The sequence below is a fragment of the Sardina pilchardus genome, chromosome 1, assembly GCF_963854185.1.
Source record: "Sardina pilchardus chromosome 1, fSarPil1.1, whole genome shotgun sequence".
In the NCBI taxonomy this organism is placed as follows: Eukaryota; Metazoa; Chordata; class Actinopteri; order Clupeiformes; family Clupeidae; genus Sardina; species Sardina pilchardus.
The window spans coordinates 28,313,251-28,331,531 of record NC_084994.1 but is presented as its reverse complement, the minus strand read 5'-3'; the positions used below and the strand labels follow the sequence as shown (position 1 = coordinate 28,331,531).

The window sequence follows — 18,281 nt, the reverse complement described above, 5'->3', positions numbered from 1 at the left end:
TCTCTCTGAGGGAAACAGAAAGGTGACATGGGGGAGTCAGCAGCAGCAGTCGTATCCTGACCACCCAGAGAGATTTGACTACTGGGAACAGGTGCTGTGTAGAGAGGGTCTGTCTGGACACCACCCGGTCAGCACTGGTCAGTCTGGACGCTACTACTGGGAGGCTGAGTGGGGTATTAATGATGAGGTAGCAGTGGCCTGTAAAAGCATGGAGAGGAAAGGGGTTGAGAACAGCAGCAGGTTTGGATGTAATGCCAAGTCCTGGAGACTGGACTGCTCTGATAACAGTTACTCTGTCTTTCACAATAAGAAGAAGACTGTCATACCTGCCCCCTCCTCCTGCTCCAGCAGAGTAGGAGTGTACCTGGACTGGCCAGCAGGCACTCTGTCCTTCTACAGCGTCTCCTCTAACACACTCACCCACCTGCACACGTTCCACTCCACATTCACTGAGCCCCTCTATCCTGGGTTCTATGTTGATCCTAACTCCTCAGTGTCCCTGTGCCAGATCACATGACCTCCTAATCCTGCAGCAGAGGAGAGCCACACACTCCTATGTATGTGTGTGTGTGTGTGTGTGTGTGTGTGTGTGTGTGTGTGTGTGTGTGTCCACAGGAGGGGAGAACCACACACTCCTGTTTACTCACTCCTGTGTGTGTGTGTGTGTGTGTGTGTGTGTGTGTGTGTGTGTGTGTGTGTGTGTGTGTGTGTGTGTGTGTGTGCGTGCGTGCGTGTGTGTGTGTGTGTGTGTGTGTGTGTGTGTGTGTGTGTGTGTGTGTGTGTGTGTGTGTGTTCCTTTCCTTCCTTCTGTGTTATCAATGACCAAATGTGTCACATATCAGATGCTGTGTTGAATTTCTAACAATTTGAACTTGAACCTTCTGAAGATGAACATACAATATGAGTGGACAGGTTTTCTGGGAGTGTTAATCCACCATTATTTGACATATTATTTGACATATATATTCAGATGTGCTTTAGAGTGAGAGAGAGGGAAGTGGAGTCCTTTTATTTGAATAATAAATTAAATGTATTTGGTGAATTGGTTAAAATGTATTTTGGTTTGATGTATACTGTATATAACAAAGGGGAACGAAGTGTAACTCATAGGAAAATGAAATACAAATAAAGAAAGAAACAGAATAAAAATGGTGTGTGTGTGTGTGTGTGTGTGTGTACAGCATCATGTTTAGTTGTCTGGCACATGTGCATTCTCAGTAAGCAGAGGTCACTCCACTTGACCTTGACCTAATGTAAACCTGTGGGCATCCAGGAGGGGTTGAACAGTGATCTCCCACATGCACGGAGGAGATGCCTTCAATATTGAGTTGACTTACAGTATAGACTCAGTGTATATATTGTTGGCAAAACATAACTCCAAATGTCCTGAAAGTGACATCGCTCTCACCAGTCATGTGAACTGGTGCTACTTACAGATCTCTCTCTCTCTCTCTCTCTCTCTCTCTCTCTCTCTCTCTCTCTCTCTCTGAGGGGAACAGAAAGGTGACGTGTGATGGGGGAGAAGCCATGTGAACTGATGCTACTCGGCGGGTGTTATTTTATTCAAAGGTGCAGTAACCTTTGAGAAGTGGCTGAGAAGGGTCACAACCAGGGATGGAAATTAGCACCCACCAGCCAAATGCTGGTAAAATGTGAGAGTGGCTGGTAGAGTTATAGTCATATTTTAACACTGAGTGGCTGGTTAATTTGACCAGAAATCTGCTAATGGCTGATAGATTTTCACATTTTCAAATTTTTATTTCCACCCCTGGTCACAACACATGCAAACACCACAACTGCATAATATCAGAAAACACCTGCACATTGTGAAAACACCTTTATAGATGAACACGTGGGCTGCAAATATTCACAGCACAAATAGGGGAACAAACTGCAAGCTGCAGAGAGGACAACAGAAAGGTTTCCAGGGGGACCATATTTAAAGTATGGAAGAGGAGAGTGTTCCTCCTGAGAGATACTGCATGGTACAGTGGGTCCTCTTAAAACCAAGTCCATGAGCTAAACACATATAATAAGGTTCATGAAGAAGTTACATTAAACAGGGCTATCGTGTGTGTGTGTGTGTGTGTGTGTGTGTGTGTGTGTGTGTGTGTGTGTGTGTTTGTCTGTCTGTCTGTCTGTCTGTCTGTCTGTCTGTCTGTCTGTCTGTCTGTCTGTCTGTCTGTCTGTCTGTCTGTCTGTGTGTGTGTGTGTGTGTGTGTGTGTGTGTCCAGAGCTGAGGATGAGGGCTCAGCTGCAGAGTAGGCAGCTGCACCAGTCCATGAGCTAAACACAAATAAGCTTCATGAACAAGTGACATTAAACAGGGCTATCGTGTGTGTGTGTCCAGATCTCTAGTTTAACAGTCCTAATGCCCATGGGCATATATTGTATTGCCTCTCACTGAGTGGTATCTAATGACTTTAGCAACCTTTATATAAGCTGTATCTATTCCATGAGAGTGATGCCAACATAATAACATTCATGAATCCAATCAGCTGGAGAACACAGATGTGGATGAGGCTGGTGTGTGCTGTGTCCTTCATGTTTGTCTGGTCTCTGTGTCCATCTGAGCTTTCAGCAGGTAAGTGTACACCTGCCACCACTGCCCTCAGCACCTGCCCAAGAGAGCAGAGCGGCTGGTCAACACACTCCCGCTGGCCTCTCAGCTCAAGGCAAGAGCGGAGCTACGGAGGGGCAAGTGGAATCTGATGAAGACGCATCCACAGCCCGACTCAGGCGCCGCGTGAAGAAAGCTGTGGCGTCGCCCCTTGCCACCTCTGGGCCAAGGGCAGGGGAAGATGGAGCAGCGTCCTCAAACCTCATCCCTCCCCAAGCCTCCTCGTCCACTGTGTTGCACCAGGAAACACTTTGCCGGAGCGCTCCAGGCAGTAGGACGTCCACCCAACTCTTTGGCACTGATGCAGAGTCCTGCAAACAGGAGCAGTGTGTTGTGGGCCATGCTCCTCCAACAGCAGCTTGGACTACTTCCTGTACTCATTCACACAGGCACGCCAACCTGAACGTGGGATCCGTTCAACACAATGTGTTCAGGCAACTGAGCATGTGGTTCAGAGAGAGGAGTTTAGTGTGTTAGCAGAGAAACAGTGGAGAAGGAGATGACCGGTCTAGGGCACAAGAGGGCTCAAACAGAGGCTTCTCCTCGCCACCATCGCCATCGGCTTACTGTTAAGGGACTCAGCCTGGATGTTTTGTTCCAAATAACATATAGATTTTCAACAGCAATGTACAGCATTGTATGTTTCAATGTATGTTTCATAAGGATTCCAGTCATCAGAGTTTAGTGTTTTAGCGATTGTGAAAAGCTGTAATGAATGCATCCATGAGGAACTGAGAAGTGTGAATAATGTGGAGTGTTTTCTCATTTCATGTGTGAGGAGGAGGAGCTCATGATGAGCTTCTACACGCAATACTACATGAACATGGACGCCTGCGTAGAGATGCAGCAGAGGCCATTTTAGGGGGAGATGGAACAGAAGCCATTTCAAATGCACACATGAATGATGTAGCCGTGCAGGACTTGTGCAGGACACTGTAGGCTGAAGGAAAACACATGGTGTTGAAAAGGCAGCGGCTGAGGCCTGGGTTAATCAGCACAAGCCCCTTCAGAAGCCTGTTCTCAAGTGCTGCAATAGCAATACATGCATACAGTAGCACCTTATCATTGGGTCACATGGCCAGTCCATACCAGACCTTTGGAATCACAGATGTTTAGCTTTTTTAATTATTGGAGTGATTTTTGTGTGTGTGTGCTGATTATTGTCGGGGGGGGGTGTAGTAGGGAGGGGCAGGATAAGTGCAAGAAGCATTAAAGTGCATGGGGGGGAGTAAGAGCTGCAGGGGGTGAATGATGTACAGTTTGTGTGTGTGTGTACAGTATACATCACTTCACATATATCAATGTGTTTTATTGCACAATAATGTGTTTAGAGTTCTGTCCAGCTGCAGGTTGGTCTGGCGACCCCCTCCCAAGTTGTGTTTAGAGTTCTGTCCAGCTGATGGCTGGTCTGGCGACCCCCTCCCAAGTTGTGTTTAGAGTTCTGTCCAGCTGATGGCTGGTCTGGCGACCCCCTCCCAAGTTGTCCACGGGCCCTGCTGCCCCTGTGCTCCAGCCCTCACTCTGAGCTCCTCCTGCTCAATCCTGGTGACCTCTGCAACAACAAGGTCCTTCCTCTCCTTCCTGCTTGCCTTGGACCATAGGATGGGTGGGGCGCTCCATCCGAGGCCTGGCCGCCCTGTCTGGAGTGGACCGTGGCCAGCACGTGTTGATGCTGCAGTCTCCCCATCAGCTTCTGCACCTCCTCCTTGCACCTCCTCCACCTCCTTCCAGTCTCCACTCTGGTGTTTGCATCAGCCACTGCCCTGTGGGAGGAGTCCCTTAGCTCCATCCCCAGCCTTGCCTTCTCCTGCCTGTAGCCCAGGGTGATGGAGTTCAGGGGGAGCTGGAGTGAGCTCCATCCATACAGGCCAGCAGCTGAGAAGCAGCGCGGTAGGCCCAGCCATTTGATGAAGGATGAAGGAGTTGGCTTTTGCCTCCGTCTCCATCTAGGCCTGTCGCACCTCCAGCGGTGCCTGTGTTGGACTGTGCACGGCCTGTTGATTTGAATGGTGAATGGTGAACAGGTGGCCTGTTGATTTGGTGCATTTTAAACGGCCTCAAAAATGGTTACAGTTAACTCCAAAGTACCTAATAAATAATGAAATGTACAAAAGAAACAGAAACATAATTTTGAATTTGTCTTGTAAAAAACACACACCCAACTAGTATGATAGGGGTTTCTTTCTCCAACAAAAGACTCTGGAACATTTTTATCAGAGCATTCAGAACACAGAAATTATTTTTGCCATGCTGGTTACATGTTCAATTGGAGCCATTATGATATGAAAGGTTTGGAGACTTTTACAATAGCAGGCATTATTGATGAATATGGCATTTTAAATTATGTTCAGATGACTGTGGGTAATGAGAAGAGCAGGTCTGATGGTAATTGACTGCAGTCAGATATGAATATTTTATATGCATGGTGCCAACAGTGACTTGAACATCTGGAATACTTAGTGAGATTGTAAGCATGCAGCTCAGTTAATGGAAGATCATGAGGAAGTGCAGTACTGCTTTATGACCACAAGAGTGTAGTGTTTACCACAGGACCAGCTTTCTATACATTATCCCATAGGCCTACATATCATCAAAGATCCTTCAATAGTACCGCTTTAACTCTCTCTGATATCATCACCATGTAAGAATGTAGGCTTGTGTCTTTAGATGGTAACTGCATGCCTGCTACATTCACCTGCACATTCATATTGATAGTCATGGCTTAGGCACGTGCATCTTGTGCTGCGCAGTTCTGCGCCATCACGAACTCGCCTATTGTGGTGTGTGTCCACGTTTGCCCACGTGATGAACGCGGAACAAGTGAAATCGAAAGTAAATCTCAAGAGACGTCGTCATAGAATCTGGTGTTTTGTCAAGAAGTTTCGGACGTTTTATCGGGTAAGTAGGCCTAGGCTATATAAAGTTAGCTAAATGTAAGGCTGTGATCGATTGTAGAGAAGCGTTAACTGATGTCGGTTTCGTAGTCTGGAGATAATTACAGGGACACCACTCGGAGACGGATTTGATCATGACCAGTCCTACATTTCATTTCACCGTTCAGACTGACTTTAGCCTAATTTGCGTTGTGTGTCAAATAGCCTAGGCCTAAATGTGACCTTGAGAAATGATCTGCCCAAATGGATCAACTGAAACGTAAATAATAGCAAATAAACTAGTTAGGCCTATCTGTAAGCCTATAGGCCTAAATACATACAGGTAGGCCTAATGGCCTAGCTTAGCCTACTTCACACGAATCTGTCAAGAATTTACATCATGTATGTAACCTATAGGTCTAATTGTTATGCCTATCCTATGTGTTAAAATAATAAGGCATCAAAGAAAATAAAATGTTTCTTTTCAAGGCTCAAAAGTAAATTCGCCTCTTTCCCGAATGACCGCTGTCATACTTCGACAGACTCCCCCTACTGATAAAAAAAAATACACTGCCTTTTATCGAAGGTCGTTCAAAAGCGACTTCACCTAATCTATCAGATGTAGCCTTCTGTCGGTATTTATTGACACAGTCAAAGCAACACACCTTTAGCAGTTGTGGTAATGGTCTCATTGTAAGTGTTCATAATGATTTCTCTCTCAGTAGCCTAGTCCCCTGATCACTATCATGTCTGTTGTTGTTGGAGCAGAAATGGATCCACAGATCTGATTGGTCCACATAGCTGCTTAAAGTTAGCACTTCATCAGGAACCTCTCATCAAAAACATTTTCCTCACCTCTCTTTGTCTCTCACAGACACACACTCTATGTTCATTTTCGTATGGATTGATTAGGATGGATTTCCCTCAAGAGGGTGAGGATGCTGTCAGTGGAAATCAGACAGGCAGAGCAGCATGTGCTGTGTCCAGCCACTTGTCCATGGAGAATGAGGAGCCCGTCACTGATGGGCATCAGGGGGTCAGCACAGGAAGAGTGCTGTCTTATCCAAGGTGAGTTGTTTCCACTGATGGGCATCAGGGGGTCAGCACAGGAAGAGTGCTGTCTTATCCAAGGTGAGTTGTTTCCACTGATGGGCATCAGGGGGTCAGCACAGGAAGAGTGCTGTCTTATCCAAGGTGAGTTGTTTCCACTGATGGGCATCAGGGGGTCAGCACAGGAAGAGTGATGTCTTATCCAAGGTGAGGTGTGTCCAAAACCCAAGACATTAGGGGTGTGAATCTCTCATGTGAAAGACGATACGATTCGCATCTAGATACATTGTCACGATACGATTAAAAAAAAGATACATGTTAATAGCAAACGATTCGGTACGATTCAATTCGATGCGATTCGATGCAATTCGATGCGGTTCAATAATCGAAAGCATTCTGAAAGTTATTTTTCATTGTGCACATTCACTTTACAATTGTGCACATTTTACATGATCAAGTTAATGGTTATCAATAGGACAAACAACTTGATGTATGAACATGACAAAACATTTTATTGTGAAAAGGTGAGGTTTTTCATATAATATTTTAGTAATGGCCCACACTGAGGACACCATAAAGAAATAAACAGAAGAAACACATATCTCTGTATATGTTGCATAAAAAAATTAAAGACCAAAGAGGTGTCGTTACAAAAGAAAATAAAGCAGTGCTTTGCCCTTGGCCTTTTCTCATGTAAAAGAATAAATGATTCTCTGCTTATCTCCCTCAACAATGGAATTCTCTTCTCTGATTGGCTGATGGGGTGGCCATTAACTTCGTATAACCTGCTACCTTTGAAGTAGTTCCCGTATCACACTTGAATATTAATTCGCCAAACTCGTTGCGAAGTTTAAATGAACTGTCACGTTGCATCCAAGCTGAAATACAGACGTGCAGAACCATAGTAACATTGTAGCATATGACGGAGGTGGATTGTAGCTAGTTGGATGCCATGTAGGCTATAAAAGTAGCGATCTTTCAAAGTTAAAGTTAATCAGAATCCTGGGATATGCCCGCTTGACAACGGGAGAGATAGAACCAGAGCCATATAAAGAGACCTTCTCTTTTGAAAAAGCCAAACGACTTCCAAACTTTGGATTTAAGTTTCGCCGGCGCGTTGAATATAGGTTCGGAGTTGTCAGAAATCTTTTCTGAGGAAGACTAGCACCTCATTCCTTCAGGCACGTCCAGGGCACGTTTCGTTGGAATGGATAGAAGAACGTGATAGGCTATGCCATCTTTGACCAATGAGAGGCTGTCATTGTTCTCAAATCAAAATTGGGATGCACACAGCCACGCACCAGGCCAGGAAATCGAGTATTTCATAAGAGACGGTCAAGTCAGAAACGTTTGCGAATGTGAACCGATTTGTTTCTTTTAAATCGAAACAATAACCGATTCATGTCATGAAAAATTCGAAACGAGGCTTGATGCATCGATGTAGTCGTCTTTTACAGGTTAAAAACGAATATCGATATGTATCGGTTATTTTTTACACCCCTACAAGACATCCTAATCTTACACCTGGCTCATTGGGCTGCCAGGCGCATCACAAATGTCTTTGCTAGTTTGTGGCCAAAACAGTTATCATCCCGCCAGGTGTGTACGCTCTCTCACCCTTAATGAACCCTGCACACCCAGGAATATTGAGGTGTGTGAGAGAGAGAGAGAGAGAGAGAGAGAGAGAGAGAGAGAGAGAGAGAGAGAGAGAGAGAGAGAGAGAGAGAGAGAGAGAGAGAGAACTGTTTTGTCATTGACTATGAGACCATGAAGTTCATTTCACTTTGCCAATGAGTTCAAATAAATAATAATAATAAAAAATTAAAAAAATGAGTTCAAATAATAGACAAGTGCAGATGCTTGTAGGCTACTTTGCTAGGTTTAATGGAATACAGTCCATACGGACTGACTTGCAAGCAGATTCCTTTAAATGTGCTGCTGACTATCAAAATACCGCTGTGCTGTTTGAAGTTGCGGTGCTTGCTATTAAAGGGAATGACATTTTCATTGGTTTAAAGAATGGTATGCCCCAAGCACACCCATGAGTCATGACTGCTTAAGAAGCAAACAAACAACCCTTCTGTGCCCAGTATTTGATCACTAAAACAAGCCAGTGATTGTGAACTGGCTTCTAATGTCTATAAACTTTGCACCTACACAGTACACAGCACAAGTACAGTATTTATTGTCTCCTTGTGTAACCAGACCACAGACACACAGACCAGTGTCTCCAGTGCCCAGCTGTGTGTCCATGAAGAGTGACCGGTCCTTGGAGCTCCCTTTCAATTTCAGCAGTGGACCACCACAGCATAATCCAAAGTAAGATTTCAGATTTCTTGTATCCATATACAAGAGTAGATGAAGAAGAGAGAGATAGAGGGACTTTGTGTGTGTTCCTTAGTGCAGGTGTGTGTGTGTGTGTGTGTGTGTGTGTGTGTGTGTGTGTGTGTGTGTGTGTTTGAAGCAGAGTTTATGTAGACATGCTAACTGTTGCTAGTATTGTGAAGGTGTGTTTGCTCATTCTATCATGTATTTTGTCTCCTTGTGTATCCAGACCACAGACACACAGACCAGTGTCTCCAGTGCCCAGCTGTGTGTCCATGAAGAGTGACCGGTCCTTGGAGCTCCCTTACAATTTCAGCAGTGGACCACCACAGCATAATCCAAAGTGAGATTTCAGATTGTGTATCCATATGCAAGAGTAGATGAGAGAGAGACAGACAGACAGACAGACAGAGAGAGATAGAGAGAGAGAGACTTTGTGTGTTCCTTAAAGGAGAATTCCGGTGTGAAATTGAGCTTAACTGTACCGAAACATGTTAAGGTGTACTCACACGTGTTGTAAGACGCACTTTCGCTCACCCCCAGCATTCCGAACTCCTCCGTTTTCAGCCTAGCTTGCAGTAGGCTTGAATCTATTAGATTGGGCATCACATAGCCTATGCAGCTAAATCGCTATTTTTAAACCATTAAAAAGGTTCCAAGTAACTCCACACTGCATTGGTAGACTTCTGAGGGTCCTGACATTTACAACGAGATACTTAGAACTTTGGAAGTGCACAGGAAGTTTATTAAAAATGACTGTTTATTCAAGCAGTACCTTCATAGAATCTCTCCGCTGGGCGCCATCTTGTGGTGAAGTCGCGATACGTTGTGTGTTCCTTAAAGGGATAGTTCGGATTTTAAGACACGAAGTTGTATGGGTTCCCTGTCAGCAACGTAGTGCATCAGCACTGACTTACCCCCGACAGCGTCCTGTGAGCCGAGATCCAGCCGGTTTTTGATCGTTTTTGATGCCGGACTATTTTCTTCAGCAAGTTTCTGGGGTCACGAAAGTAAAGTGTTTTTCTTCTCAAAACCATATGCGTTCAACAGAGTGATATATTTGCACCACAAAAACGTTGTCCAGCTGTCAGTAGCGCGCAGTGATAGGAATCGCGAAAAATAAGTAAGTGATAACGAGGTTTGAATTTTTCCTGGACAACGTTTTTGTGGTGCAAATATATCACTCTGTTGAACGCATATGGTTTTGAGAAGAAAAACACTTTACTTTCGTGACCCCAGAAACTTGCCGGACTACTTTCTTCAGCATCAAAAACGATCTAAAACCGGCTGGATCTCGGCTCACAGGACGCTGTCGGGGGTAAGTCAGTGCTGATGCACTACGTTGCTGACAGGGAACCCATACAACTTCGTGTCTTAAAATCCGAACTATCCCTTTAATGCAGTTGTGAGTATGTGGTTCTGTGTTTGTGTGTGTGTGTGTTTGAAGCAGAGGGTATGTAGACATGCTAACTGTTGCTAGTATTGTGAAGATGTGTTTGCTCATTCTATCATGTATTTTGTCTCCTTGTGTATCCAGACCACAGACACACAGACCAGTGTCTCCAGTGCCCAGCTGTGTGTCCATGAAGAGTGACCGGTCCTTGGAGCTCCCTTACAATTTCAGCAGTGGACCTCCACAGCATAATCCAAAGTGAGAATCCAGTTTTTGTATCCATATACAAGAGTAGAAGAGGAAGAGAGAGATAGAGGGACTTTGTGTGTGTTCCTTAGTGCAGTTTTGTGTGTGTGTGTGTGTGTGTGTATGTGGTTCTGTGTGTGTGTGTGTGTGTGTTTGAAGCAGAGGGTATGTACAGTAGACATGCTAACTGTTGTTAGTATTGTGAAGATGTGTTGGCTCATTCTATTATGTATTTTGTCTCTGAGGGAGGGAGGGAGGGAGGGAGGGAGGGAGGGAGAGATTAATAGTGCTCTCTTATTTGTGTTAACATAATTGACACAAATAAGAGAGCACTACATTTCTTTAATCACCTTAAATCCAGCCCCCAAGACACCCTCCATTATAAAGCCCTCCAAACCCAAGAGCTGAGCCCAGAAAAAAAGTCCCCCGCATCAGTGGTTGTTGAGACTAACCCCCCCCCCCCACTAGTGGTGGGGGAAAAAATCGATTCTGTTCATTATCGCAATATTTTGTGCATGCAATTATATCGATACTAGTAGCTCAAAGTATCGCAATACTTAATAATAGAATTTAATTATCTATTTTACTTTTATTTGAGTCCCAAGGGGAATTTCAAGATATTACACTCACAAGGTGGCGCTTGTTGTGGCGGTTTATTGTGCATTCAACGGCAATTTCAAATAAAAATGGCTTCACAATCACAACCTGTTATAAGCTGCGTTTCCATTGACCATTAAATTGCGCAAATTAAGAGTTGCGAAAAGAAATGTGGTGAATGGAAACACACACATTTCGAAAAAACTCACATTTTTCGATAAAAAGTTTGTGCGCTTGGGTGAGGTGGTATTTCGAGCGTATCGAAATTTGTATATTTCGCAAAACTGCAATGGAAACACTTTTTTCGCATCTAACGAGTCACGTGATCCAACAACCGGATGTTAGGAGGAACGAAACCGACGAAGAAGACTGTCGACAGGAAGTGGCACCGGGAGAATAATGTAAAAAATATATATTTTTATTCATTGAAAGTGGCTCGTGTCATTCTAAAATGTTGAATCCACAGCTCCTCTGTGAACTCGCCGACAACACTTTCTCAAAAACGCTGCATACGCAACCGCTCAACTAGTTTTGTTTACCCATAGCAACAACGTTGCTATGCTTTGCTGGTTTAACGTGATGAGAACGGTGCTCAAAGAAATCTAGATTCTAGATTCTAGTTCTAGAAACTAATCAACTGGGCTGATCTACGAAATATTCCACTGACATGGCTGTGACATGATTTAAGCATAGGCCTATAACAAACTCCTGTGATTGATATGTCATTTTTAATTTTATGTTTCTGCCCCACCAAAACGTAGGCCTCCTCCTCTGATGGCTTAATGACTGATAATCAGCGTTAGTGCCGTGGTGGCAATTTGAATGCATTTAGTGTAAATCTGGGTTATGTTGATAACCGCGATGTCTCCTAATGACTTAAAGCACGCGAGAATACACGAGATTTTAATTTAGTTAGCCGAATGTAATGGAAACACTGCAATTGCGAAAATTGTGATTTTCGACATTAAGACAATATCGACAAAGTTTTTGCGCATATTTGTAATGGAAACGCAGCTATAGACGACCCTCCATCACATTGAAAGTGTGGGTGTACTTCGGTTTTCAACAAAAAGCCAATAGTAAGGACCTTGATATGCACCACGCCATGACAGAGTGAGTTGAACAGTGTTATTTTCCTTATTTTTTGTAATGCCTTTGAATAATATGAGAGACATGAATAGCAATATATCGCAGAATCGAATCGCAATACTTGTTGTATCGCAATATGTTTAGAATCGCAATAATATCGAATTTTGGCCCAAATATCGCAATAGTATCGAATTGTCATTCTTTTGCCAATTCCCACCCCTACCCCCCACCCAAAACACACCCTGACCAGTCTCACAACAACACTGTTTTCCAAAAACCAATCAGAGTCAACCAAATTATAACAATGTAAAGACAACTATTTGGAATATTGGAAAGAAGAAACTAAACATCAAAGCAGATTACAATGTTATCTGGCCCTAAACAGAGAATATAAATTAGCAGAATATCTCTCTACTGTCAGAGATAGAAAACAGAGACTGACCCTAACCAAGTACAGGCTAAGTGACCACAAATTGGCAATCGAAAAAGGAAGACATAAAAAATCATGGCAACCAAAAGTAGAAAGAATATTTGTTCACTGTTCGACAGGTGAGGTGGAGACAGAGTTGCACTTCCTCCTACAGTGTACATCCTTTTCCCAAACTAGGAATCTTTACTTTAATAAACTAAATTTAGAAATTCCTCATTTTAATGATCTAAGTGAGGCAAACAAATTAAAAATACTATTGGGCGAAGGAAACAAGGCAAACCTTGCAGCCCAATATGTATTGACATGCCACAACCTGAGGGACATTGAATGACCTACTGTATCAAAACACAGACACAGACACAGGCGCACATACACACACACACACACACACACACACACACACACACATTTGATCAATTTTAAGAACTGTGTTGCTATTGTACTACTTTCTGTTCTGATTGCTTTGGCAATATAAGTATACCCCTTGTCTAGGGATGTAACGGTATGAAAATTTAACCCCACGGTTATAGTGACCAAAATTATCACGGTTTTCGGTGTTATCGCGGTTTTAAAAATTGTGCGTACAATATGTTAAGAAAGCGCTGATGGGTGTAGACAAGCTGAAATATTAGTTTAAAAAAGTGTGACAGTGTTTATTACATTAAAAATATAGGCAAACCCTCATTGCCTTCAGCAGGATACTGATCATTCACAGCAGTGGCAATCCTAGTCTCTGCTCAACCCTCCACACACACAGAAAATGGCTTGTCTTGTTTCTATTGCATATTTTGAATTCATAAACTTTATATATTTTGCTAATAGTTTAGAATATGTTAGGATCTGCATAATTACTTACAGCAGAGACATATAAACATATTCAGTCATTTGAATACTTCATATTGATTTTTAAACTCTTACACTTGTCTTTAATGACTTTAATGTTGTGTAGGTCTAATTGAGAGCCTGTCACTTTAAGAGATACGTGAAGTAGGCTAATTATATTAACCTTCATTCGGTTTTTGGAAAGTAGTCATGCATAGTTCAAGGATATCCGTTTTCATTGAATAAAATGAATGTTCAAAACATTAACAAGTCAAAGAAAATATTGCTGGGATCATATAGAAAAGATAAGTGTCTTGCAATGTTAACTTCTATGATTTTGGTGAGCACTAGGCTACTGTACATTAATGATAGACATGACGCGTGAGCTAACGGGATAGTTACCTTGATGGAACTCTCTCAAGATGTAAAAGTTTGCCAATAGGCTGTGTAGCTTTTTTCGGAAATTGAACTAAACACTACAGTAGGCCTAAATGAACTAAATTCCATAGCCTACTGTAGGTAGGTTACCGTGGCATTGTGCTCACTTTTTCCTTGGTTGGAAATGTTGGCTGCTTATAGCTTAACTTATGATTTGGAGTTTGGTATATCTGCTATATCCAATGAGTGACACCCAGCGCTCAACAAAACTTCACGGCATTCTCCTGATAACGTTAGTGGAATAGCCTAGATTTAATGTGAACGTGTAGGCTTACATAAAAAGACGCAGAGTGGCTACATGACACAGCGCACGTTTTGGGGTGAAAATGTTGCGCCCTTTAAAAGCAGGTGTAGCCTTATGAATCATGGTTAAATCCATCAATTAGACAACAGAATTAGTAAGGTAAAGTTTTGTTTCATAGTTGCCTTCAGCTTGTGTCAAAATCAGGCTCGGATGAAGCTGGGAGGAATTAAACACGCGGTTACCACACCGTAGTATCAACCGTGATAATAATGATATTCGAAATGAACACGGTAATTGTTATCGTCAACATTTTTATCATGGTATACCGTCACACCGGTAATCGTTACATCCCTACCCTTGTCATGCCAATAAAGCACTTTGAATCTGAGAGAGAGAGAGAGAGAGAGAGAGAGAGAGAGAGAGAGAGAGAGAGAGAAAGAGAGAGAATAAAGGTGTTGTAATACAAAATTGTTATAAATTGGCAAGCACTGAGCAGGAACAAACCATCCAATGAGAAAGATATAGTATAGTAAAGCAGATGGGATGTGTACTTAGACTTGCAGATGCATGCTGTGAGTGATTGGTTAATAAAGAACACAGTGTCATGTTTGAAACTTTGATCTATAAATATTGAGGAAGCAACTGACATTTTGCCATGATTTTCATATATTGTCCACAATATTTTTCTCATTTTCATTGATTCATGAAATTAAAGGTTGTTCATGAATAATTCTCGTTGACAAAATGAACACTGTGGTGTGTGTATGGACCTTAATATACAAGTGTGTGCACTATTTGAATATCCAAAGGCACAGCACAGCACAAAGATTGTCTACCAACTCTCATCTGCACTTCCACTGTGGTGTTTTTGAATGTGTTCCTGTATGCCTTTCTTCAGTGTTAGTCGCTGTGAATAATGAATGAATTGATGATAAATAATTATTGTCAACATTCTCGTTGATAAAATTAACATTGGTGCGTGAATGGTCCTCAGTACGCTGTGTGTGTGTGTGTGTGTGTGTGTGTGTGTGTGTGTGTGTGTGTGTGTGTGTGTGTGTGTGTGTGTGTGTGTGTGTGTGTGTGTGTGTGTGTGTGTGTGTGTGTGTGTGCGCGAATAACGAAAGGGCATTTCAACAGCACAAATCAAGTGGCTTTTCTTCTGATGTGCATCCCTGTGTATTGCTGTCCCTGTTGTGGATTTAGGCACATCCTGACCCAGGATCAGTCCAGGTGTGGAGTGTGTGAGCAGCTACTGAGGGACCCAGTCATCGCCAGCTGTGGACACAGATTCTGCAGGCAGTGCATCAGCAGCTACAGGAGCCAGTCTGGTCCATCAGGAGACTACAGCTGCCCCCAGTGCAGAAAGAGATCCAGAACACAACCCAATATAAACCCTGACATAACTATGGCCATGAGAGGCAGCACCCACCTGCAAACGGAGCATGCTCCAGTCAAAAGAGCCAAATTAACAGGTGAGGCTTGAAGATCTACAGTATGTGTAAGAACAGGATTCATGCTGAATATGAAGACCATTCATTTCTGTTCTAGACCATCTATTATTAATTTATTTAAAGTAAATCAAAATGGTTCAACATCTAATATTGTTATGCTAAAAATGTGTTTTAGAAACCCTGACCAATTATGAATTATGGTTTGTTTGTTTGCTTGTTTGTTTGTTTGTTTACATGTGTACTGCCAAACAGATGACCATGTCCTGAGCAGAGTACTGATGACCCATAAAGCCAGCATGAAGAGGAGGTTTGAGAGCATATGTGAAGGCATCATAAGGTCAGGGACTCAAACACTCCTGAACAAGATCTACACAGAGCTCTACATCACAGAGGGGGAGAGTGAAGGGGTGAATAATGAGCATGAGGTTTGGCAGGTAGAGTCAGCATCCAGGCCACAAACTACAGAAGACACAGCAATCAACTGTAATGATATCTTCAAGCCCTTACCTGGACAGAAGAGACACATCAGAACTGTCATGACCAAGGGGATTGCTGGCATTGGAAAAACCGTCTCAGTGCAGAAGTTCATCCTTGACTGGGCAGAGGAGACAGCTAACCAGGATGTAGATTTCATGTTTGTGCTTCCATTCCGTGAGCTGAATTTGGTCAAACATGATCAGTACAGTCTTCACAGACTCCTGCTTGACTTCCACCCTGAGCTTAAAGAGCTACAGAATGGTGAATACAAAGACTGCCACATTGTGTTCATCTTTGATGGTCTGGATGAGAGTCGACTTCCATTGAATTTCCAAAAGAATCAAAAGTTGTCTGATGTGACACAAACATCATCAGTGGATGTGCTGATGACGAGTCTCATTCAGGGAACTCTGCTTTCCTCTGCTCTCATCTGGATAACCTCTCGACCAGCAGCAATTAGTCAGATTCCTTCTCAGTGCATCAGTCAGGTGACAGAAGTACGAGGGTTCAATGACCCGCAGAAGGAAGAGTACTTCAGGAAGAGGATCAGTGACCAGAATCAAGCCAACAGAATCATTTCACATATTAAGGAATCCAGGAGTCTCCTTATCATGTGCCACATGCCAGTCTTCTGTTGGATTTCAGCCACTGTCCTTCAGCAGATACTGGAACAGGATGATGGGAAGGAAGCCCCCAAAACTCTGACTGAGATGTTCATACACTTCCTGCTCATCCAGGCCACTAGGAAGAACCAGAAGTATCAAGAGGAAAGTGAGACAGATCAACAGAGGCTCCTGGAATCACATAAGGGTGTCATATTGAAACTGGCAGAGCTGGCTTTCAAGCATCTGGAGAATGGCAATCTCATGTTCTATGAAGAAGACCTGAGAGAGAGTGGCATTGATGTCAGTGAAGCTTCAGTCTATTCTGGCATGTGCACTGAGATCTTCAGGGAGGAATGTGTGTTTCACCACAAGAAGGTTTACTGCTTTGTGCATCTGAGCATCCAGGAGTTTTTGTCAGCCATTTTTGTGTTTCATACCTACATATCCGGACATCTGGAGGCACTGAAACTATTTCTCAGTGGAAAAGACAGAAACCTGAAAGCTTCCCTTCCTTTGCATGTTCTGTTGAAGAGTGCTATGGACAAAGCTTTGGGCAGCAAGAATGGACACCTGGACCTATTCCTCCGCTTCCTTGTTGGCATTTCACTTGAAAGCAACCAGGCTCTTTTGAAAGGCTTGCTGACAAACACACACCCCAGCTCAGAGAGCATCAAGAAAACATGTCTGTACATCAAGAGGCTCAGGAGGGATGACTTGTCTCCTGAAAGATGCATCAATCTGTTCCACTGTTTATTTGAAATGAATGATCATTCTGTACATAAAAAAATTCAGAAATATCTGAAATCTCCTAATGGCTTATCCGATGCATTGACACCTGCCCACTGTTCAGCACTGGCCCACATGCTACTGATGTCTGAGGAGGTGCTGGATGTGTTTGACTTGAGCAAATACAAAACATCAGAGGAGGGATGGAGGAGACTGGTGCCAGCTGTGAGATACTGCAGAAAAGCTCTGTAAGTATTACAATACTTCAATAGAGTTTATCTATTTCATGTTCAATGTGTAGGATAGTAGTAATTCATATATAATTTATAAGTAAGAATTGGTATAGGCAACAGAAATATCAGCTACATTTGTACCTGTAACCTGTATTTCACAACACCATATGGACCAGAGCAGCCCAGTGAAAACAGTAGCAGTGGAAACAGTATCAGTATCATGACCACAAACCTCTGACCTGCATGACTACAGTACATCATATAGTGCACTGAGTGTTGTAAATAGAACAACTACAGCAGACGTGGCCTACTGGTTAGGGTTTTGGGCTTGTAACCGAAAGGGTTGCTGGTTCGATCCCCGACCAGTAGGAAAAATGAGGGTGGGGGAAGTAGTAGTCGAGCACTGCTCTCACTGCTTTGAGCAAGGCACCTAACCACTCACTGCTCCCTGAGTGCCGTTGTATGAAGGCAGCTCATTGCTCCAGGTTAGTGTGTGCTTCAACTCACTGTGTGTTCACTGTGTGCTGTGTGTGTTCACTAATTCACAGATGGGTTAAATGTAAAAAACAGATTCCTTGTATATGCAAGTATACTTGGCCGAGATTTACATTTACATTTACATTTAGAGGGAACGAAAGCACACACACACACACATGCGCGCA

The 18,281-nt window shown here is 43.1% G+C and overlaps 2 protein-coding genes across 2 annotated transcripts in view; both read left to right on the top strand.

The window, feature by feature from the left end:
* The window catches only part of LOC134087445 (uncharacterized), a 281,964-nt gene that overhangs the window by 250,875 nt on the left and 12,808 nt on the right, over window positions 1–18,281 (top strand). The window lies entirely within an intron of this gene.
* Window positions 5,452–17,638, top strand: LOC134087563 (NLR family CARD domain-containing protein 3-like). Its single transcript, XM_062541147.1, has 7 exons — window positions 5,452–5,518; window positions 6,368–6,561; window positions 8,749–8,862; window positions 9,098–9,211; window positions 10,406–10,519; window positions 15,331–15,599; window positions 15,831–17,638. The coding sequence occupies exons 2-7, from the start codon at window positions 6,407–6,409 to the stop codon at window positions 17,636–17,638; spliced, it is 2,574 nt and encodes an 857-aa protein (XP_062397131.1). The 5' UTR covers window positions 5,452–5,518; window positions 6,368–6,406.

What these genes read in the sequence shown, in the direction of transcription:
- LOC134087563 (XM_062541147.1), top strand. Translation starts at nt 6,407, where the DNA reads ATGGATTTCCCTCAAGAGGGTGAGGATGCTGTCAGTGGAAATCAGACA. An exon ending in AGAGTGCTGTCTTATCCAAG is followed by an intron (nt 6,562 to 8,748) that starts GTGAGTTGTTTC and finishes TTGTGTAACCAG; the next exon opens with ACCACAGACACACAGACCAG. An exon ending in CCTCCACAGCATAATCCAAA is followed by an intron (nt 10,520 to 15,330) that starts GTGAGAATCCAG and finishes TTGTGGATTTAG; the next exon opens with GCACATCCTGACCCAGGATC.